Source organism: Lissotriton helveticus, chromosome 10 (assembly GCF_964261635.1).
Source record: "Lissotriton helveticus chromosome 10, aLisHel1.1, whole genome shotgun sequence".
Taxonomy (NCBI): Eukaryota; Metazoa; Chordata; class Amphibia; order Caudata; family Salamandridae; genus Lissotriton; species Lissotriton helveticus.
In genome coordinates this window covers 157,459,322-157,483,263 of record NC_136071.1, presented here as the reverse complement: position 1 = coordinate 157,483,263, position 23,942 = coordinate 157,459,322, and the positions used below count along the sequence as shown (strand labels likewise).

At 46.5% G+C, this 23,942-nt stretch overlaps 1 protein-coding gene across 1 annotated transcript in view; it reads left to right on the top strand.

Annotated features, from left to right (window-relative positions):
• Positions 1 to 357: 357 nt before the first annotated feature.
• The window catches only part of LOC144785098 (uncharacterized), a 37,574-nt gene continuing 13,989 nt past the window's right edge, over positions 358 to 23,942 (top strand). Inside the window, exon 1 of the mRNA XM_078664198.1 lies at positions 358 to 418. Coding sequence (XP_078520324.1) covers positions 365 to 418 — 54 coding nt within the window. The 5' untranslated portion in view covers positions 358 to 364. The remainder of the gene's footprint in view (positions 419 to 23,942) is intronic.

Below are 23,942 nucleotides of genomic sequence, written 5' to 3'. Positions count from 1 at the left end.
TAATGCAACTGCTGAACTCTGTCAGATAATTTTGTCTGGATTTGTTATTGCATCTGCATCACAACAAGTCATGAAACCAGTGGACTAACATGAGAAACACAACCAAGTGAGTAGAGTTCCTGGAGTTTGGTTACCAATCACAGGATTAGAACAAATAGCAGATGCACAGCAGGGACACTAACACAGAAAGATGGGTACTCGCCTGAGTGTGCCATTATTTACTCTCTGTAGAGGAAATCAATTAACGCCATATTAATATAAACGTTTATAAGTTTAGAGCATATAAAATACTGGTCCATGGAATAACACTTCGCCGTTACTTCATATTTCAGGACTTCTTTGTTTTTACAGCTCTGATTCATGGATGGTGGTGAACAAGAGAGTATCAGAAAGATTTTCAGTCCCAAAGCCGTTGCCGGTGAGTCAAAAGGAAAATTATTAATAGGGTGAATTAGGGGTCAACAGGTGACCCTAACCACACGGTTACCTCTACTGTTAAGTGTATGTATTGGCACTGTTCCGGCACTGCAGGTTCTTGTGGGTTTCTCCTGTCAGGATGTTAAGAGCTACAAATATGTAACTTCACATTTGTCTTTTGTCAGTATTTGCTATCAAGCGTATTCTTTTAGCATAAACACCACCAAATGGGCCCCGGGGCACTTAACAATGGAGGAAGGCAAATGAACATTCATACCCTTCAAAGCTAGAATAAAGAGTTTTTCTGAAAGGTTGAACGTCTTAGCAATCTTGATCTCAGCATAGACATCAATATTTTATAGTCTGAATTGCAGCAAATCTATGTGCCATCAGTGCCACCAAAGGATACAATTGTTGAGATGTAGATACATCTTGGTTTTCTATCTTGGTCTGGGCAAGATATGGCCTTGTATTGTGAAAGTGGGTGCCATTTTCATCATCATTGATAACTTTATTTCGACCACGGTGAGCAATAAAAGTACATGTTAAAACAGAAAATAAAACATTAAAATCCAATTTTAAGTGATACATAATTTAAGGCTAAAAACACATCTCATATATATATACACCTATTTACAACAAGAACAATCATAGCTAAAAATAGAATTAAACCATCAAAATAGTTATCAAAGCGATTCATGACATCTGTGAAATCCTTTAGTCTAGATTCAAGTCATTATAAAGGTTCTGCGTTTAATCCACATACCATGTAAAAAACGGGGAAACGGCAAATACAACCGGGTGGTGGGTATCATACTTTAGTACTCTAAGTGCATTTTCACAATTGTGAAATCCCAGATTCCTGCAAATAGGTTTTACCCATCTGTTACGTGACAGCCCATATGCCGGGCAGAAAAAGAATACATGACTTTCATTTGACAGCGGGTGTCCACACGCCAGCACTCAGTGCTTTTATTCACATCCCATTTACTGGTCAATGACCTTAGTGGCAAACTGCCCATTCTTAGTTGCATATACAGCTTTCTCGCTTGGGCAGGGTGAATCATATCAAGGAATTCCTCCTTCCTGTACTCTGTTTTTATATCGAGGAATTGAGTTGTCAGTCTGCCAGCTATCGTGCTGGCATGGAGGATCATCAGATTGTGGGACCTGTACCTTTTTACCAGGTCAGCCCGGGCAAAAGCTGGGCAGGCTGACTCCGGAGATTCCCATAACTCAGGGACACCGATCCTTACACAAAGGTCCTTGATATGGGATACCCATGGGATTTTCTTTGATTTAGATGCAACCCACACCTCCTGGAACTCTGCACGATACGGGGCAAGCTCTGGGACAGACCAAAGTCTTCTCCAGTAAGTGAGTGGCCTCAAGGCCACCTCCTCTTCCACAGGAAGTAGCCCAAGGTCAAACCTTAGTGGAACCAGGGGGGTACTGACAGGTAAGGCAAACCGATTTCTCATGATTGAGTGTTCGACCCTTGCCAATCTTTTTGGCCTATAGTGTCCCCAAAGTTCTGCACCATATAATGAGGCTGCTCTTGCTTGTACTTTGTGTATTTCTACAATGGGGGCAGCAGACTTGAAGGCAGATGTTCAGTACATTTTAGATATCCCACCCACAGTCTGCGTCAATTTCAGGGTGGACTTGGCTAACTGTACATCCCACCCCAAGTGTTCCTTGAGGGTAATACCTAGATATTCGAAGGTCTTTACTCTCTCTCGGGGTGTACCATTCAGAGCCGGGTTAGGCCGCGTCTGCCTCGGCGGGTTGAGAATCATGAATTTTGTTTTGGCCAGGTTGATCTCTAAACCACTTACTTCACAAAAATCTGCAAACCCATCAAGGATGCGTTGAATACCTGTGGCTGTTCGGGACAACAATAGAGTTTCGTCCGCAAACATTAATGCAGGCACTCTACCTGTGGCTAGACTCGGGCGTCCGTGTCCTTGATGCCTGAAAGGTGTTTAATAAGCCCATTAATGTAAAGGCAGAAGAGGGTGGGAGCCAGCACACATCCCTGGTGCACCCCCCTTTGCACTGGAAATCGTGCTGACAATTCTCCCGCTTTTCCACATCTAATCTGTGCAAAGTTTCTTGAGTGAAGCCTGATGAACACTCCCAGGAGGTAGGATGGCATACTGAGGTCGTGGAGAACTCTCCACAGTTTGTCCATAGGGACCAGGTCAAACGCGGCCCGCAGGTATACAAAAATGAGGTAGAGGCTGCCACCCTCCACACTCACTGATTTCCAATAAAGGACCTGTAGTCAGAAGATCTGGTCAATAGTAGATATGCCTATTCTAAAGCCCGCTTGTAATATACTCAAGTCAAGTCATAAGCTTTTATTCGATTTGAGAAATACAAATCATACAAGCAAAAACAACTAAAAACAATTCATTGCATATATAATAATTCTAAAAATGACTCAAAATATACTCAGGAGTAATACAAGGGAACATATACTGACATACACTGGACAACAATATAATTAAATAAAAAAAAAATGTAAAACGTAGCTAAAAAGCTATAAAAGAGGTCATGTATGTACAGACAGGAATAAATATATTTATCACACCAAGTGCTTTCCTGGCAGCTGTACATTTTAAAACAAAAAATCAAATATGGCTCGGGCAAACACGGGAATGATAATTTGATGTATGTAAAAAGGACCATACGTTTGCATACTGTGGGCATAATACAGCATAAACAAGGACATTAGTGTACAGACAGGAATGTATAAAGTTATAGCAGCACTATGCTCTTCCTGGCAGCTGTACATTTTAAAATAAAAGTAGCAGCAAAGAAACAAATATCCACGTTCTCTAGGGAAGATAATAGTACTAGAGCGCTCTTTGAAGATCGGATATTATATTTTAAAAAGATGGGTTTTAGATACTTTACCCTTAAAAAGTGATAAAATTTACAAAAAAGTAGAAAATGACAGCAGCTCTGTCGTGAAATGTTGTCGCACTGGCAGGGAGTTTCGGATCTTATTTTCTGGTTTGGGAATGCCACAAGGTGGTGTACAATACCCAATCTAACTCGGGTTAGCACAAATTGATGGGAGGGACGGGACACGTTTGTAAGGTAGGTTTGAAGCACCGGGGTTAAGTTCAGTTCCTTGTAGAACTTCACGGTGGCTAACTTGCCATGCACCTTATCTCACTCATTCTTTTTAAAGTTTAAAAATGTTTGTTTAATTTCTTTTTGGGGGATTGCAACTGCCAATTCGGGGTCAAGGAGAACATCAATTTCAAATAAGGTTTTGTACCAGAAATGAATGTATTTCAACCACTGTATGCGTAATGAGTAATCCAATCCTATACAATCAGGGATAATCTCTTGAGTGAATCGAGTCTCTGGCTTAGCCCAAATAGAGCGCCACAATAAGAGTGGCCGAACGGCTGCTAAGTCAGAGATAAACTCGATCCCTACCTCATCGTGAATTAGTTGTACAGAGGCAGAAGGAGGGACACATAACAGTCTCTTTAAAAACTTGTTTTCGTCTTTTTGGAGCGAAGGGCCTTCAGTATGACCCCACACGCCCGCCCCATACAATGCAGAAGAAACACAACGGATGTTATATATATTGATCATATCTGGGATACTTCTCGATCCAAGCTTGGATGCAAATCGGAATATACTACTGGTAGACCGCAACATTTTCAGTCTGATGTTGTCGAACTCGGATGTCCATGACCCGTCATTAGTGTAAGTAATTCCCAAATAACAAAAAGATTTAACGTGTGTCATCTTATTGCTATCCAAAAAAAAGTTATGCTTCAGTTTATTTACAGCCTGCCCGCACAACATTACATAGGTCTTGGATTTATTCACACGGAGCCTCCTGTTTTGAATAAACAGCATAAAACTATCAATTAGTCGCTGTAACCCAAGCTGAGTGCGGGATAAGAGAACAGCGTCATCCGCATATAGTAAGATTGGGACAGGTTTACCCCCTACCAGGGGAGCATCTGCTGGGATATCGGCCAGGTTACGATCAATACAGTTGATGAAAAGGGAAAATAAAAGAGGGGCCAATACGCATCCCTGGCGAATTCCCCTTGAAACTTTGAGGAACGGTGTACATTCGCCTAGGGTACCATAACGAACCTTACAGGAAAGTTTCTCGTAAAGCCTGGCCAGAAAATGGACAATTTCCTTCGGTGCCCCTGACTCTAACAAAACCTCCCAAAGAATGGCGTGATCAACTAAATCAAACGCGCTGCTCAGGTCAGCAAAACATAAAAAAAGATTGCCCTTTTTAGCTACAGTATATTTATTAAAAATGAGGTCCAAATTTACGCATTGCTCCAGAGTGCCCATGCCTTTCCTGAAGCCATATTGCACTTTTGTTAAAATATTCGAGTCTGTTGCCCAGGTTTCTAGCCTTTTGAGCAGAATTCTGCTCATGACCTTTACTGAGGCGTCCAGCAAAGAAATAGGACGATAATTGGAAGCCTCAGATTTGCTACCTTTTTTGAATAGGGGAATAATAACTGGTTGGCCCCAGGAGGGAGGGATGTTACCTTCTGCCGCACAGTTAAAAGTCCTCACCAGAATAGGAGCCCACAAATTTGGTTCTGCTTTTAATAGATCAATTGGGACCCCATCTGGGCCCGGGGCCTTCCCCCCCCCCCTTGCTTTTGGAGAGCCCTTCATGACCCTCCTCCAGGGTTATTCCCAGGGGTAGAGGTATCCAGGATGAAGCCTCACTAGCTGATACAACTAGGGGTGTCCCCTCTGGGTTAAAAATACTAGTAAAATGAGTGATCCAGTCATTGCATGCAACGTAGGAAGTTATTTCCGGGATACCATCAGTATTTAGAAAGGGGCTGTTAATTGTTTCCCAATAAAGTTTACAGATTTTGGTCTCAGCTGCTTCCTTTAGCTTATCCCAAGCTTCACTTTGTAAAACCTTTTTCCTATTAAAAATTGCCATTTTTGGGGGAGGAGCAAAGCTCGCGATCGTAATGGTCGCTTCGTAGCTCGGCTCCGTCAGCCATCCGGCCTGCAACAAATATCCTGCTTCATATCCTGCCCCAAGACGACACACTTGAGCGGATAAAGATGCGTGAATTATTGCTCGTACTCACCGTTTGACCTGGAGGCTCCTGCGTGCAGGGATTCCGAAGTTCTGTCCCCGGAGAGAACGGGGCCTCCGTGGAGTCGGGACCGGGGCCTCGCCTACTGGACTCAGCCCGGCGGTGGTGTCGATGATAGCCCCGGCCGAGAGAGGTGCCTGACAGCGAAGGGCCGTTGTGCGAGTAACCCGGTGGATCCGGCCCGGGCCTGCCGCGGCGGCAGTGGTGCTGGTGCGAGGTGCGGCGCTCCGAGGACTAATCGTGTGAGGGGATGCCCCCCGCCACTGTCCCGTCCATCCATCCTGGAGACATGCGCCCGGACTCTGTTCGTAGACCGCGCAGGTGTTAGTGCGGCGGACCCCCGACTTTGGCGGCTCTCCTTTCTGCACCAAGGCTGCCATTAGCGGGGTCCCCCCCCCTTCATTTTTTTCCCTTTGTGTGCCAGAGGGGATACGCATCTGTGTGCCGGCTTCGAGAGCCGTTGAGAGTGGTGTCGCGGCTGGAACTACAAAATGGCGGCCGACGACCGGGGCTATGGATATCCCCAGATCGGTGGACCTGAGACGTTGGACGGCACGGAGACCTTGCTGTGTGAGCATGAGCCTACTATAGGAGATGTTATCGACGCCTTGCGATCCCTGCACGCGGCCTTGATCCCCGGTGCCCCGGTGGAACCTGTGCGGTCCGCCGCCTTCTTGGATGGACGGCTATTCACGGTATCTTCTTGTTTCGATGGAGCCGCTACCTCGCCCCCCCTGGTCGCGGCGAAGATTACTGTCGCCGCTCATAGACAGGTCTGCAACCCGGTGGCATTGGAACCTTTGGTGACTCACTGTTTGGAGTTTGGAGACTTGGACCCCGGGCTCGAGCCTGTTCCTGTCCGAGCACCCAATGGACATGGTGGACTGTTGTCTCTCTCTGCTTCGGCGGGGTCGTTGTCCTGTGCTGCGGGGGAGCTCCGGTTTTTTCAGATGGCGAGACTGAACTCCTGTGTTCTGTGGCTCGGGTTGATTTTCCTGGGACACTTGAATTGTATACCCGGACTTCTGTTCTCTTATCTGTTGCTGGACCTTCCTGATCTACGCCTTTGTCTAATATCTTTTCATTTGAGTGCTTTCTTCATACTGAGTTGCCTATTTCCTGCCGCTATGTGGTGGGTGGTGGTGGTCACTAAGACAGGCCTGGGGTGAGGCAACTTATTCCCGGTGGATTGCCGGGGTACAGCTTAGCGGCGAACCGGCCCGTACTCCTCGCGTTGTGGGGGACCCCCTAGTGTGTTTTACGATTCTCGAGAATGTGTCGCTCTGGTTTTGAAATATTGCGTTTGTATGGTTGGGCGGAGGGTTGGGGCCGAACATATTGTATATTGATTCTTTACTCCCCCCTCCTATCTCCTTCTTGTTTTTTATGTTTTTGTTTTCGTCTTTATTCCTCTCCTTTGTCTTTCCTATATTTCAGGTTCGGTTTAGGGCGACAGGCACGCTGCTGGGGGGGGTAGGCCGTAGCTTTCTGCAGGGGTGCTGGGTGGGATGGGTGGGTTGGGACTTTTTCGTTGGTTTCCTTCTTAGTTCTATGGCCCTTTTGTGTCTCTTATAGGGGCGCCGCGTCTGTCCCTGTCTCCCATGGGCTATGTGGGTGGGGTTTGCATACCTTCTGCTTCCTCTATGGGGCTCTGCTGCACTTTGAACGCGACTCTTACGCCCTGCTTATTATTGATGTTCCCAATCCTTCAGTGTTTCTGCTGTGGGGCACTGGTATCAGCGCGGTGTTCTTCCCCTTCAGCTCTGTTTTTCCTCTTTTTTCTTTTCTTCTTTAAGGTCAATATGGCGGGTTAGTTTTTCCTTTACGGTGTCAATATTCCGGTTCCTGTTTTGTTTCTAATATACTGGTGGGTGGTGGTCTGAATGAGACGAGTGAAGCTAATTATGGCTTTGATTTACTGATATTTGCTCTTACACTGATGTGCGTTGCTACACTATTCTCCTACGTTGTCACCCTTCAGCCTTATTGTTGTCAATGACTCGTTCTGGGAACCCGGTAACGTCTTGTGTTGTAGTCGAACCTGCGATATTCCTTTTGTATTATTATAAAATTAACCTTCATTGTTCCTTATTGCTGGCCGTCTGTGTTTCCCCCCCTTTTTTTGATGCCGTAATGACTGCGATTTACTGTGTTTTATTCCGTACACTGTCATCCTGGATTTTTTTTTGCTTGCTCTCTCATATTAGTGGCCGGCCTGACTGGTTGTAGGCCCGTATTTGTATATCCTTTTTGTCCAAATAAAGGTTTTTTAAAAAAAATAAAAAAATAAAATAAAAATTGCCATTTTGTAGTTGACCCTTAATTGTTTTATTCCATTACTGTCTCGGGGTTTGATGCATAGTACCTTCTTCAATTCCTTTAGGGCGATTGTGCAGGCTTTATCAAACCATCCCCGCTTTATAGCTCTATTAGATGGGGATGTCTTGGTAAAAATACCTTCTATAATGGTGTTGATATTAATAAATTGTGACAATAGGAAGTCGGGGTTAATAACGTTTTTTAAACAGTAACTAATTTCCGTTTTACAACTAATTATGACCTCCCTCTGTTTGGCCATAGAGTTTGTTCCAGACCATCTGATCCTCAGACCATTTGGTCTAATGGGTACTATATCAGTGGAACAAGTTTCTCCAGTCGCTAGTGTAGCACCTCGTCCCGGAAGGGTAACGCAGATGCTGTTATGGTCACTTAGACTTTCCTCTCTGATACACAGGTTTATGAAGTCTCCTGTGCTGGAGAACAGAATATGGTCTATGAATGTCCCAGCATCCCTCCCTGTAAAGGTAGGACAAGTAACATTCAAACTGTTTTTGTTACAGCTTAACAGGTGTAGGTCAAATTTAATTAACAGTTTGTTTAAGATTGAACCATAATGGCAATGTGGGAAGTGAAGAAAATCCTCACTCTCTCCCGCACTCCCCCGGTGATTAACCATCACCATTCCAAGGCCGCAGGGATTCCCTTTTGATAGATGGCATGGCTGGAGATTAAAATCCCCAGCCCATAGAACGTCTGCCCTTCTGTTGGAGATGCCCAGAACCCTTAAAATTTCCTTTTCCAGGGGGAATAGAATGTTCCCTCTGGAGGCATCAAAGATGTTATTATAAAAATTTACCAGGACCAAGTCATTTCCCTTACTACATTCAACCCTCACTACCTGGCTATGGGTTCCCACAATCGTGCTACTTCTGACTATACAGTTACGTAGCTTATTGGACAGAAGTAACAAAAGGCCCCCCTTGGCCCTGCCTGAACTAGATTTAGTGGCTTTAAGACAGTGGGATGAGTAACCTTCTATATTTATTTGCTCTTGGCACCAGGTTTCTTGGAGGAGGATTATATCAAATCCTTCCCCTATAAACTTAGACCAGAAGGGGGTGTCTAGTTTCCCTGCAATACCGGCAATATTCCAGGAAATGAGGGTAAGGCCGGTAGACTCGGTGGTACCATAGACAGCTTGCTCCGACTGGGAGGCGCGGGGTATAGTTAGATTAACCTCCTTGGTACTCTCACCTAAGACAATTCTAGGGGCATCAAGGGACACACATGCTTCAATACTGGTACATGAAACACCTTTCCATGGATACCCAACTGCAGGCCTACAGATAGGGGTTTGGATATTACTCGGGTTAGTTTTAGGAGGGAGAAGTTCTGTAAGGCTGCCGTCCTGTACAGAATCCTCCCATGTGACCACTTGTTCATTGGGGGGTACGTAATCCAAAGAGTGGACTGCTAGAACACTTTCGTGGACAGGTTGCACGCAAACAACAGACCCTAACTGCCTAATGGCGGACTGGCTTGATGATGGTAGGGCAGAAAGTCAATCAACCATCTCAAGACAGTCGAATCTGTTGTTAGTGTGAATACCTTGCCACCCGTCACCCATGAAATGGCCTTTGTTGGGATACCAGGGACGAGGTACCCATTCCCTACTCCTGCTCTTTTGGGTCAGCCAAGGACCTCCATAGTTCCATAATTGTTCTGGAGGTAAAACCCAATTCGGTGGAGGTATTGGGGGGTGATAGTTATATACGGGGGGTAGAAGAAGGAGAGTCGATGGGTATCGATTCCCCCTTTCTTCTCCAAATCAGGCCACGAGCAAATATGCTTCACGGTGGATGCGTCTTCACAAGTAACAATGACGCAATCCCCCTGAATACTCTTGGGACTCGCCCCCACCCATGGTACTCTACGGACAGATGATATTCTACTGGTGTTTGAGGGCTGTAATGGCCTATTAATACTAAGCCAATGAAGGATTTTATTCAGGAGGGACCAGGATGGTTCATCTGTTCCTGCTGTTAGTTCGGGTACTCCCGTTAGAATTACCGTAAATGGGGAGACCTCAGGTGACAGATGAACTGGGCGTTTGGATCTAGGCCCCCTCTTGCCCTCTGAAGGATTTGATTTTTGGGGCACCGGTGGTTTAATTTGGGAAGGCTGCGAAGACCCCTTGGCCGCGGTGAGGTTGGCAACTGTAGGTGGAACTATAGGGGGAGGAAGAGAAGGATTTTGCTGATTAGATAAGGGTGACTGAGATGTGGATTTGGCTGTTGACTTAGAATTTGCACAATTATTTGAAGCTTGTGGTAGGGGGGTTAATGGCTCTTTTGTTTTTGCCTGTACTATGGACATAACAGGCGGTCTAACTGGGTTAGCTGGTGTGATCCCAGGATTGTCCGCTACCGAGGCCCCCCCGGGTTTAACAATTCTCGCCCTGGTCTGGTTGGGTAATTTGGCAAGGAGTGTGGCAAGTTGCTTTTCAATTGCCATAATACTCCGTTCCAGGGGTTGAAGATGGTATTTTAATAATTCCCTGAATCTATCGAAAAGTTTTGGAGTATCGCAGTCAATCAGAATGGGGCCACCCTCTTGAACGTTGTCCAATGTGGGACATTGCAGATTAGATAAAGCAGGTGGTGCAGAATTATTACTGGAGGGAGCTTTATTGAATGGTGGTACGATAGACCCTTTCTTTTTATTGGTGTTATGGTAGTGTTTGGTGTTGTTCCCCTTTTTATAGACTTCTGGCTGTTTTGGAACAGCACCTTCTCTACCCCCCTTGAGCTGGGTTTCTTGTTCAGGATCTTGTGCAGGTTCTTCAGACAGAATCCGCTCAAGGTCCGGGGTAATCTCAAGACTCCCAGTCGATTCCAATTCCAATGGCAGGTTGGTAGCTGATAGATCAACAGCGCTTGGGATGGAATGAACTTGGGCTGTTGTACCAGACTGTAATAGAATTGGGATAGGAGAAGCTGATGGGAGTGGGGTTAAGGCCGCTGCTATGGGGCCCATTGACGATCTCCGGGCGATCGCAAGGTCCTGGGACACCCTACGTTCTAACAGAGAAATGTTTTGATTAATAGCCTCAGTAGTTTTTGAGATGAACAGGTCAATGGGACCTGTAAACGAAGCAGTTTTTAGAGCAGTCTTACTTCTGGAACCCCTGGTCATTATTGTAAAGGTTAGAAGTCTGGTTCCCAAGTACTCAAGTGTCTACAGGCAGTACCTTTTTTGAGATGAGGGCAGCGTCTGATAAGTAGGAGCCAAGGGGGGTGGCCCAGCCCAGCCTGGAACTGTCTGGAACGGGCTGAAACGGGCCCGCCCTTGGCCCGGGCTTCGCCCGGCGTCCCGCGAGGGAGGCTGTGCGCAACTTTTATGCGCCTCCTGGCGCTTCTTGATGGTGCTGTCGCAGGGCCTGTTGGGGGATGTAGTTCCCCAGCCCCCGCTCTCCGCTCTGCGGCAGTCTCCCTGAACCAGCGGGAGTTGTGCGGCGGGAGGCGGGGCTGTTCTTGTGGCGGTTCGGCTGGAACAGAAGTTGGCGGTGGGTAGTTTGGTCAGCCAGGCGGCTTGCGAGACTCTTAATCGAACAAAGGTTTCCCCCGCTCTGCAGGCTGTGCGCAACTTTTATGCGCCTCCTGGCGCTTCTTGATGGTGCTGTCGCAGGGCCTGTTGGGGGATGTAGTTCCCCAGCCCCCGCTCTCCGCTCTGCGGCAGTCTCCCTGAACCAGCGGGAGTTGTGCGGCGGGAGGCGGGGCTGTTCTTATGGCGGTTCGGCTGGAACAGAAGTTGGCGGTGTGTAGTTTGGTCAGCCAGGCGGCTTGCGAGACTCTTAATCGAACAAAGGTTTCCCCCGCTCTGCAGGCTGTGCGCAACTTTTATGCGCCTCCTGGCGCTTCTTGATGGTGCTGTCGCAGGGCCTGTTGGTGGATGTAGTTCCCCAGCCCCCGCTCTCCGCTCTGCGGCAGTCTCCCTGAACCAGCGGGAGTTGTGCGGCAGGAGGCGGGGCTGTTCTTGTGGCGGTTCGGCTGGAACAGAAGTTGGCGGTGGGTAGTTTGGTCAGCCAGGCGGCTTGCGAGACTCTTAATCGAACAAAGGTAATATACTCAAAATCTCATTGTCCTCTTCCCATATCTGGATTCTTTCCAGAATTATCCGCCCAAATACCTTCTGTGCGATGTCTATCAGGCTAATGGGCTTATAATTCGAGGTATGCAGAAGGCAACCTTTTTAAAGATAGGAACTATCTCTGCCCCCCGCCACGTCTCTGGTGGGTCTATCCCCATTAGGATTGTGTTGAACAGGACGGTAAGATAAGGAGCCCATATTTTCGGTTCTGACCGAAACAAGTCCCCGGGGATTTTATCAAGCCCCGGGGCTTTGTTAGGTGGTAACTTCGCGATGGCATATTCCACTTCCAGTATCGATATCTCCTGTGCCCCCCCCAGTCGATGCTCGTGGAGGAGGCTCAGAGACACCAACTCGGAATCGCCATTGCACGATCGAGCATAAAGGCTACCAAAGTGTTCTTCCCATCCTGCTGGGGCTATGTTGGGGCTTACTGCATTCTTCCCACCCCTGCCCTCATTACTGACAATTGCCCTAAATGATTTGAGATCTCTACACTGTAGGGCCGACCTCAGCTCATCCCACTTTTCTGCCTCCCAGGACTTTCTTTCCCTCTCTATAGCTTGCTTATACTGCACCCGTAGTAACTTGATCCGGGATTTGTCTTTGGCCTTGACTGCTTTAATCAAATCCCTTTTCAATTTGCGGCAATCGGCATTGTACCATGGGTGGGTTTTGGCAAAGTTTTCCCTATAGGTCTGGAGTGGGAAGAAAACCTCTAACATTATTGAGGCTAGCTGATTATGAATTTCAACAGACCTGTTATCCCTCCCGTCTACAGCACCCAATAACCCTACCTCTGCCATGTCGCTAAGATGGGGCAGAACCTGAAGATATATTTGCGACTGGCTGTTCGGAGAGCCCATTATGTAGGGCCATTTTATTCTCCATCTGTTATTGTGGAGGAGGAGGGGCTGTTGGACAAGATTTGGCTCAATCAGATTATTGGTCAGTCCCCAACTCCCTGGCTTTAAAGACCTAATCAATGCATTGTGGTCGCTGTCCATCCGTTGGTGAATCTTAAAATCCTGGACCTCGTCCCATGATCTAGATTCGATCAAGATGTAGTCAATGATTGATGATTGCCCTACTCTATTGAACGTCGCGTTGCCAGGTCTCTCCGATTTTGATCGACCATTACAGGGCCTTACGGATAGAGACAATGTAAGGGAGGTCATTTGTAGAACCAGCGGGGTCCAAGCTTTAACTGGCGGGATTGAGGTTTCCGGGATGTTCCAATACTGGTTCTCTTCATCAGGGTCGTCCAGGCCTGTATTGCTCAGGGGTTCAAACTGGCAGTTGAAATCCCCCCCCAATGATTATACCAACCTCGGGGTCAAGAGTCTGTGCAAATTCCCTCAGTTGTTCGATAACCATGGACTCTTGCCCACTTTGGGTTGGCCTAGAGTAGATGTTAATTAAGGCTAAATACTTATTCCCTGGGAGGGTTAACAACACACATTGGTTGTCTGGGGAGTTAACTGTCAACTGCTTAGCTGTGACTCCCAGGTGAGTAGCTACCCAGGTACTTAACCCTCCTGACGATCTTCCTCTACCTCCCTTTATTGCAGGGATATTAAATGTGGCAAACCCACACCGCTGGTAGTTGTCCGGGGCCCACGTCTCTTGCAAAAGACAGATGTCGTGTTTATCCATGAACAAGCCCCAGTCATCGGTTGTAAATTTATTTTTTAATCCTGCCACATTCCATGAGAGTATATCAATACTCCCATTTTCCTCTCTGTGTGTCGAGCTTGTATTTTGGCCACAGTTAGTTAGTCTATGCATACAGTCACCCGTCGGTGTAGTTCCCTTCCTCTCACTGGCACAGCTGTCCCCCCCCCGCTCCCTGACGCTCCTAGCCCAGCAACTCCATTATCCATATTACCTCCTATCCAGCTGCTTGGTTCCCCCCTGTTTTGACCTTTTTTATCCCCTAATATAACTTCCTCCCCCATCAATCCTTCCAGAATACTGAGACGCTTCATCTCACTGAAATCAGCCTTAACTTCCCGCAAGTTCTTATTTTCTACTGCAGAAGATGGGGACTTCTTAGTTTTCAACAGTCAATCTACAGATTCCAGGTTGCTGTACCTGTTGTGGTGATGAAACATGTCAAGCGACGTGGGGCTATTTAAAGGCCCATTCCAGTTGACATTTCCACGAATGGGGTTACCTCCCTGGGTTTCGTCGCCCGCCCAGTTTATCCTCTCCCACTTATGTGCTAGATGAGCGTTACTATGGGCACCCGGGTAGAAATAGGTTAGCAGCAGGGATTTTATTAGCGTATCTGGGCTACCTGACTCCGAGTTACAATTATACTTGACTATCCAGCTATTCCTAAAGTTGATCACAATACAGTCCCCTTCTATATTTTTCCCTCTGGGCCCCACCCAATCAACTCGTCTGGCGAATAGGATTTCGCTAGTCCCCCCATTTGGAAGGGGTCTGTTGTAGTTCAACCAGTGGATGCATTTATTTTTAAGGTCTCTATAATCCTCGACCTTTCCCGGGCTCAGGGAGGGAACCCCCGCAAGAACCACCACATAGGGTATTGACTCCGGAGGCAAGGCTAGGCGAGACAACCGGGGCCTACCAGGACCCAGCGACCCATATTTGATGTCTGTATTGGGTCATGTCCAGAGCTACTAGCCCCCGTGTCCCCCCCGTTCTTAGTATTAGCCGGGGTGCTAGATGTGACTAAAACTGGCTGGATAATTGGGTGAGAACCTGTTATGCCAGTTTGGACGGATGTAGCCCTTTCTGTATTTGTGACCATCGGAATTATACTCTGGGTGCCTACCTGGTTGGGGCCAGTTGGTCCTGTACCATTACTGGCGGGTTCGGCACCCCCTCTACCCTTCCCTCCCTGTTTTGGTAGACACAGTGATTCAAGACAAGACAGTCTTTTCTCAATAGAGTTCAGTCTTTCATGGATCGGGAGGCAGGACTCTATAAATATCCGTTCCATTTTAGCCCAGAAATCCCCTCCTCTCTCTGAGGGTGACATGTCTTCGTTAACTTCTATGGGCGGTGACTTGTCCACTCCAGACTGCGGCCCATCAAGTACAACAACGGGAGATTCATTTTCCATATTGACCCATTTTTGCTTTTTCGATTTCTTATTCGCTAGTGCAGTTCCCCCACGCTTTCTTTTAGCTGCTTGATCAGGCACTTTACCTATGGCCCCTGAGTTAGTGTCCAAGGCCGATCTGACGGACTGTCCCGATCTAGTGGTTCCTGGGCTTTGGGGGGTGTTGGTGGGTCAGATACTATTAGTGCCACATTGGCTGGAGGGCTGTGCAATATGACTGCTAATTCTGTCAATTTATTGCTCTCTCCCACCGGTCTAACTGATAAATAATCGGCCACAGTTTGTATTACAGGCAATGGCGTCATAAGTGAAGATTCAGGTTTCGGGGATTGGGCCTTTGCTAGTTGGCCCAGTGAAGACCTTTTATCAAAGATTGGGTCCATGGATAACCTTCTCTCTGTTAATTCGATTTCCCGTTGTAGCATGGACATTGCCCTAGTTAGGAATTGGTCAATTGTCCCTACAACACTTCCAGTGGTAGATTTTCTCACCTTCCCCGCACCATTAGAGGCAATGACCACGTTTGTTGGGTATGCAATATCTCAAGGCTCTGTTACTCAGGCAGGTTTAGGTGGTAACAGTGCAATACTAAACAGAACTTTATGCTACAAAGCAACACACTGACCTTGCTGCGTAGATCTACGGGGAAAATCAAAGAGGAGCGTCCCGTCCCGTCCTCATTCGTGCTCGGACGGGCTCAGACGGGCCCGCCCTTGGTCCGGGCTTCGCCCGGCTCGTTCCGCGACGCGGGGGCTGTGGTGGCTAAATGCGCCTCCTGGCGCTGCTGCCTGCGTCGATTGCGCGCGCCGCTGAGGCTGCCGGGGATTGTAGTCCCGGGGCGGCGGCGGCACTGGTTGTGGCGTCCGGTGACTCCTGAAGGTGGTGGTGGCAAGGTAAGCCCCCCCCCCCACAGCACTCCCCGTGGCACAATGACTCTCGGCGGTGTCGGCAGGGTTCAGAAATGCTCCCTCCTGCTGTAAGACTCCCCCGCTCCACCGAGGACTGTGGTGGCTAAATGCACCTCCTGGCGCCGCTGAGGCTGCCGGGGATTGTAGTCCCGGGGCGGCGGCGCTGGTGGTGGCGTCTGGTGACTCCTGGCGGTGGTGGCGGCAAGGTAAGCCCGCCCGCAGCACTCGCCGTGGCACAATGACTCTCAGCGGTGTCGGCAGGGTTCAGAATGCTCCCTCCTGCTGTAAGACTCCATTTTGGAATGTGGCCGTGTTCAGGAAAGAATATGTATAACTATACCTATGTTGACCACCTGTGTCTCTGATCTTGTCTTCTCCAATTTTTGCTTTTGATGAAAACTCTATGAACAACTGTTGATCTCCAGTAATGCAGTGACTAGGTTTATTAGCCAGGATGGTAAACCTATAATGAAGAGACGGAATCCCTGTCCTGAAGTACGATAGACAGGTAGGTAGGCGGTGGGGAACGAGATTTAGCAGGGCTAAGGACTTGATACAGAGAAAGAAGACCTAAACCTACCACCGTCTCCGTGTGCAGTCTGTAACTTGGTCAGTGGAGTAATGTATGCACTGCAAAGATCTGTGTGTAGCCTGAAATCCCGGTGGGTCCACTCAGCGTTCAGCCTTATGCTGTCATTTGAGCAGGGTTATAGTAATACATACTATCATAACACTTGGAGCCCTATGTGATAATAAAGCCTTTGTGGTACTATTATATTTCCGCAGAGCCGTATCTGACTCCCACAAGCTTGTGTGTAGTATATAAGCTAAACAAATTCAAGTTCACATTAGCCAACCTACGAAAACAATATATGGCCAAGCCAAAAATGTGTGTTTGGAGAAAGTCCAAATATTTACAGCACCTCGTGATACATGTGACATTGGCGAATCATTAATGTTGACCCTCTGTTCCTTTGAAAGTCACACAGCTATGGAACAGAGCTGGTTTACCCATTTTACTAATGTGGACCATTTCTACGTGTGTACTTTAAAAGTAGAATTATTTAGATGACCCAGATGTCAACTTAGAGGGATCCATTGAAGATTCCAGTTAGGCTGCAGACTGCAGTAATTTGTACTAGAAGCCCCAGAGGATTGTACAGGCAAGTAAAAAAACCTGTGAGAGCAAACAAAAAAAACGGATTGCTCTACTTTTATCATGTTGATTGTTTTCTACAAGAGAAGAAGAAACCTGCCTCTGATGCATTTATCCTTGGCTAAGTTCCCTTTAAGTATGGAGGTTTTCAGTTTGAGGAGATGGAACTTACACCATCTGGGGAGCAGTGTTTGGAGTGAGATCAGTCGACACTAAAGCCACTCCATTTCAATAAATTTTTCATAAAAGGTAAATGTTAAAGAATGAAAATGCTTCAATGGCATCAAATGGCGGATGGTTCAATTGATGACACTATGGCATTCATTAGGAGGTGGCTGGGGCAGGATTTTACTAATTCAGAGTTGTCTTATGTTCTCACACGTGGGTATACTGGGTTTGCAAATCTAGGGCTGGGTAATCCTGGGTCCTGAAATACCGCGGGTCCAATTTCAGCAGGCATGGCTCTCCACCCGGTAAAACCGCGGTCTTGGGATGTTGGGCAAAGGCAGCTCCTACCCTGCCCCTGCTGTGCCACGATAGGAAAAGGTAATGCTCCCCCAAGCATTGCTGAGCCCTTTCCTTGCCCCCCCCATACCTTTGTTCTCCGGCCCCCACCCACAGCACTCATCCTGCTGCCATTTACCATATTCTCAAAGCAGGCGGGGAAAAAAGGACCACTTGTTCTGCCCAGAAGAGGGAATCACAATAGTTTGTTCCACAGATTGTTATTTCAGGACGGAATAAATTCTGATGTCCATTATTTGATGAGAAACTACTGTCCAGAATCAGAACCTTCGCCGCCTCCTCACCCCAAGTGTCTGCGCCCCAAATAAAGAGCAACTCCTAATGAGCCCCCAGTAGTCTGACTTAGCAAGACTTAAAAACTTGAGAATCCTTCCCCTTTCCCATAAATAGATCATTGAGCTTTGGTTCCTGCTAGCGCTTAAACAAAGTGTAGATAGGGTGCCCTGAAAAGGATGGGACACTGTCCTTCACAACATTTTCATTTTCAGTGCCATCCAAGAGCAATGATGGTGGGTTTGCCTAATGGGAAATAAAAGTGTCATCCTTCTATCGTATGAGGGAATACAGGGGTATGTATGCTGAGAACAAATGTAACCCGGAAGCACTTTTCTGAGCTTGTCGAATACAGAACTGTCTCTGTTCAATACATTTAGGGGCCTATTTATGAAGTTGTCAAGCAGTGCTGCCCAGCAAGTCACCTTGCTGCACTGCACTACACAATAGGGAAAGGGCAGAAACGGATAATATTTAAGGCAGTATGGCACATTACTGACTTTTCCCTGTGTTGGCGCCCTTTGGCAGCCTAGCGCCAACACTGGCACCCTTGCACCATGGAAAGAGGAAGTAACGAGGAGAAATAAAGATATTTTAGAAGGTGTATCTTTTTGGCACGTTCCCATGTCTACCAGTTCTGGTAAATCTGGAAATGCATCAAAGATCATGGGAGTTAGGTGGCACGACATCCCAGGGCAGAGTAAGGCAATTCGTGCTGCGTTGAAAGGCAAAAATTTGCCTGTTAAGTATGGTTATAGCGAGTGCTGGCATGGACATATTAGGTAATGGGTGGATCAGAAACAAAAAAAGCACAATGTACGAGCTGTTTACGCAAAACCTTACTATACACTGGTTGCGGCCCCCAGCGCCTTGAGATCCCTAGGGGTGATTAGTTTGCGCTTTACAAATGCCAGCTATATACATACATACATAGAATGCATTAGATTTTGCCTATGTGATTATTAATATATTTCTTTATAAGTTTTAACTTGTAGAGCAGTTGTGCAATATAATTTAAGGAGACTCCATAAAAGTGTTGACTTGTTTACTGAGAAATTATATATTGTGCAGTAACTGTTGGAATGTAAAGCGGGTGGGTAAAACAAAGAGCAGAGAGGAGTACATGGTGGGTTAAAAGCTCAGAGAGGGGTGGTGAGTTAACATTCCATGCATGTAATTTACAGATTATACTATGCTCTCAACAAGCAGCCAAGGGATTCGAGGCTGCAAAGCTCAGTTAGTCACTCAAGTATACACAAGAAAACAAAAATGTTTACGTGCTGTTGCCCACCATAGTCTGCTGCTTATAGAACACATAATATAACATGCAATGACAAAACCTGAGAGGCAACATGAATAATTAATTATAAATAAGAAAGAGGTTCTTGAGTCTTGGAAGGCCGGCATTCCAGATTCGTTGTCACCATCGAAGAGGAAGGCGAGCTGTGCACGGCCCATATTACTTTGAAAATGTCTCGGACTCGAATGTGTTCAAGATGCCAGAATAAATGATTAATTGGCCTTTATCGCTGGACTATATTCTTGGACATGCGACTCCTATTAATGCATAGTCCAAGTCCATACATAGAACGTGCCAAGTCCATACATAGAACGTGACTCATTCAATTGTTTAAGGAAGATAACAAACCCATTGAAAGGGTCTCTGGCCTAGCTATAAACCCAAGGAAACCTTTGGCCAACTTCTTCCAAGACACACCTCGCCCTGACGACATACAATTTGGCGCATACACTTTGCTGATAACCCCCTCCACCCTTTAAATATTTAGCTTTCCAGGTCTACTGCACACAGCCTGATCAACTTGATGGCAATTTAGGGAAGGCCATAACAGCCCTTCGAAACAGTGTGGTTTTTTGGACCTCGCTGCCCTTATCGGTCATGGGACGCATTGCCATCTTGAAGATGGTACTGCTTCCGCGCCTCCTATATTACTTTGTGAGTCTGCCCATCGTGATCCCTCAGCATATTTTTAACACCCTGAATACTATACTCTTAGAGCTTATATGGGGGAAAGGCCGTAGGAGAGTACGTTTACAAAATCTCCTGTTAGAAACTCGCTGTGGAGGCTTAGGGGTTCTTGACCTCAAGGCCTACTACTACGCCAGCCAACTCCATTGGCTTTGCTATTGGACTGCTGGTAAGAATTTACAGGTGATAGGATACTCACCCAGGGACTTGGATCGGGGTGCGCTACATGCCCTGCTCTTACCTAAAGCTAAGATTCCTGCTGACAGCCCACCCCTCCTGAAAACAGCATTATTGTGCTAGAGAAAGGCATTGTCATATACCTTTACAACAGCACCCTATTCGGTGAACATTCCCCTACTGGGTATTCCCACACCACAGGGCAGACTTGCAGGGAACAGGATCCGTGGCTGGGTAGAGAACAGTGTGGCAGATGTTGGGGCCTTTTTTGGAGATGGCACCCTGCTGGATCACAAATCCTTTTTACAGGCCACAGGTGCACCTGCAGATGTATACCTATTGCATGCTACGGTCTCCCATTACATTAAAAAAACCTGGGCCCGCAATGTACTGAACCCCACAGCATACTCTGGTTCACCTCTTACATTATAGGGGGAATGGGGGACACTTAGTCAGATGGCTATATACAGGTGTTCGCACACATGCCGCAGCAACACTTGTATCTCTTAGAACGAAATGGCCCGAGGACTCCGCTACTGAAATCTTGGCCAAAGCGTGGAAGAGCTTACTTGAACACCCCAAGAGAGTGTCTCGTAACTCTAGACTAAAGTTTATACAGACCATTGTTTTAAACAGGTCATATCTCACCCCACAGCAGATCCACCGCATGTTTCCTGAGGCTCCCCATAATTGTCCTCGTTGTAAAGGAGACAAGGCTGACTTCCTTCACATACTGTGGTCATGCCCGCGTATTCGGGACTACTGGGAGGGCGTCCAGGGTTGCCTGGGTGGTTTCACACATATTCCCATTGCGGATAACGTTCTGGACTGTCTCATGAGCCTTCACAGACGTTCAAGTAAACTGAAGGTACAATTGAGATTTGCAGACCTGGCCCTCGTCCTAGCAGTCAGAGCTCTTACTATTAGATGGAAGTCCCCCAGGTGGCCAACGTTGTCTAGCTGGCACGATGACGTGGTACAGTGGGGGAAAACTGAGAGTGTAGCCCTAAGGAGGGAGGAGGAGAAGGGACTCCGGAAGCGACCCATCTCAATGAAATGGGATGTCATGCTACAAGGGTTTGAACTTCTTGACCCCCTGCCCGGTACCCCGACAACATAGTTACAACTCTTCAACCACATATTTCAAAGCCCCTGAACCCCAGACCCTCACTCAGTCACTTTAGCGACATATAGACCCCTTAGGTAAATACCGTTCAGACCCCCCTTGGATACTAATGGCATACAACAGACCAGGAGCTTGGGATGGGAGGGTTAGGGTGGGAGGGCATAGTTGGGATTGTTTATTTCAGTCTAGGAGGAAAACTCTGCTTTGTAGTATGAATGTTCAAATATTACTGTAGCATTCTACTTGAAAAATGTTGTTTGCACTTTTAAGTGATCACAGTTCCTCTACAGCTACATTATATGTACCACTGTATAATGGTTTCATACGCAGTACTATTTCCGTATGCCCATAATGTGGATTAAAAAAAAAAATGACCGTATTGTGATAATTCTACACTGTCAAACTGCTAGGGTTCCTAAATAAAGTTTGTTAAAAAAAAAAAAAATGATAAACCCAAACATTCGCCTTTCTCTGGATGGGGCTGTACACCATTCTAAAACTTATCGTGAGATACTAGTCTTGCCCTGATGAAGCCCTGTTTAGGTTGAAACGCGTTGGCTGCACATGTATTGGATTAAGAATAATAAAGAAAAATACAGATACATTATTGAAGACTCAAGAACCTCTTCATTTATTTATGATTAATTATTCTTGTTGCCTTTCTGTTTTTGTCATTGCATGTAAGTTACAAATAGCTGTAAAGGCAAAAAACAAGCCACCTCCAAAAGAAAGAAAACCCAGCAAGGGAGGGGCCTCTGTAACTTAACCAGAGCAAGAAACCCAAGTAAGAATGTTGTGTCCCAGCACCAGATGTAATGCCATAGCATACAAAGGCTCAATGCCAACATAAAGACCATGAGCACTCAGCCTCACGAGTGCTTAGAAACCCCAGCGGTGCATTGTAATTGGCCGGAACACAGTGAAGCACCAAGCGGGAGAATCAGCAAAAGGCAGTGCTCCCCTGACAAGAAAGAGCATGCTGAGGCAAGACGGCTAGTGCCGAACGCGCTCACACACTATAATGTTAAGGGAACCTTGCACAGTTTAAGGGTGAAAATACCAGCACCCATTCAAAATACGGCGCTGTTGCAGCTGCTCCACAAAAGTACATTATGCAAATGTGGCAAACACAGGGCTCACGCACTGTAATGTTCAGGGAACATCACTCAGTGTAAGGGTAAATAAAGCAGCACCCTACAAAATGCGGCGCCCTTACAGCCACTTCACAAAAATACATTATGCTCTGCAATGGGTGCTGTAAAAGTCTACATACTACAGCATGCAGGGGTAACGGGGCGTAGAACCAGTCTACGACCTCAAATAATTGTGTCAGGACTCGACCTAAAAAAAAAAACTTTAAAAAAACAAAAGTTAAAATGTGAAATGAAGTGCCACTGTAATTACACAGGAGTGTGACAGCGCTTGCGGTTGATAAGCGGCGGTCTACTACACCCAATGGCATTGTAGGGCACAATAGATTGAAAAAAAGTATCCCCCACTTGACATACCTTCAAAGTCACTGCAGGCAACCTCTATGGCTTGCCCGGCGAGAGTACGAAGTGAAGCCGGTAAAGTCATGTATACACTGAAAAAATAAAGTTCCTCTTCAAAAGTGAATAGAAACAGACTTTGAGCCTCGGGAAACTGATGAGAGCAAACACAGAAGGAAGATAGGAAACAGCATGCTACAGCCAATAGAAATGGAGGAAAAATAAGTGACTAGCACAGGAACCAATGTAAAGCAAGGGGGCAGGAAGGATGTAAGCCCCTTTTAAGATATTTATATTAACAATAGATTTCACAAATACAGTACAAGCGCTGTGCAGACGAAACCTAAAAAGGAGCATTGAAACATCATAAATTATAAAAAAGATTATTGGGATCACATGCATAGGTATCAGTTTTTCATTTTAAGTACTTTGAACCTGTTTGCATCGCTCTTGCACCAACCAACGTAATGCTAGAGCGATGCAAACCTTACATGTAATTTATGAAGCCACACAAGGCTACTTTGCGTGGCCCTGAGTGGCTCCATAAATCTGGAGTAAGGCAACGCAGAGCAAATCGCTGCGTTGCATTACTCTGCCCTCGGAAGGCATTCCATGAGCATTGCATAGGTGTTCCCACGCAACTCCCATGATTGTTGATGCATTCCCAAATTTACCAGAACTGGTAGACCTGGGAATGTGCCAAAAAGATACGCCTTCCCCGGTGATGTGTAACAAGTAGAAATTGTATTTCTCTTCGTTATTCCTCTCTCTATGTGTTCTGTATTCTGCAGCTCACATAGAAAAAAGAATATGCCTCTCAGCATTGTTTTTGTGCTGGAAGGTGTCCCTTCCTGCACTTAACAATCCTGCATGCCACACAGGCACTCTTGCCCCATGGATCAGGAGTGCCTGCGTTAGCCTGAGGCTGCCAAACGGGCACCAAGGCAGGGTAAAAGGCAGGAATGCACTGGATTGCCTTAAATACAGTGCATTCCTGGCATTCCCCTGTCACGCTCTGCTGCACTGCTTGACAAATTCGTAAATAGGCCCCTTTGTTCTTTGTGTGTGTTTTTATTGGCACTTTACTTATTTATGTATATATTGTTACTTTTAGAGACACATCCCTTGATTCTTCCTTTTCTTTGTACTGATCTCCTTTAAGTACCATTCATTTTAATGATTGCATTTTAATGTTTTGCTTTACCGAGAGGAATGAGGCAGCAACTGTTGGGTG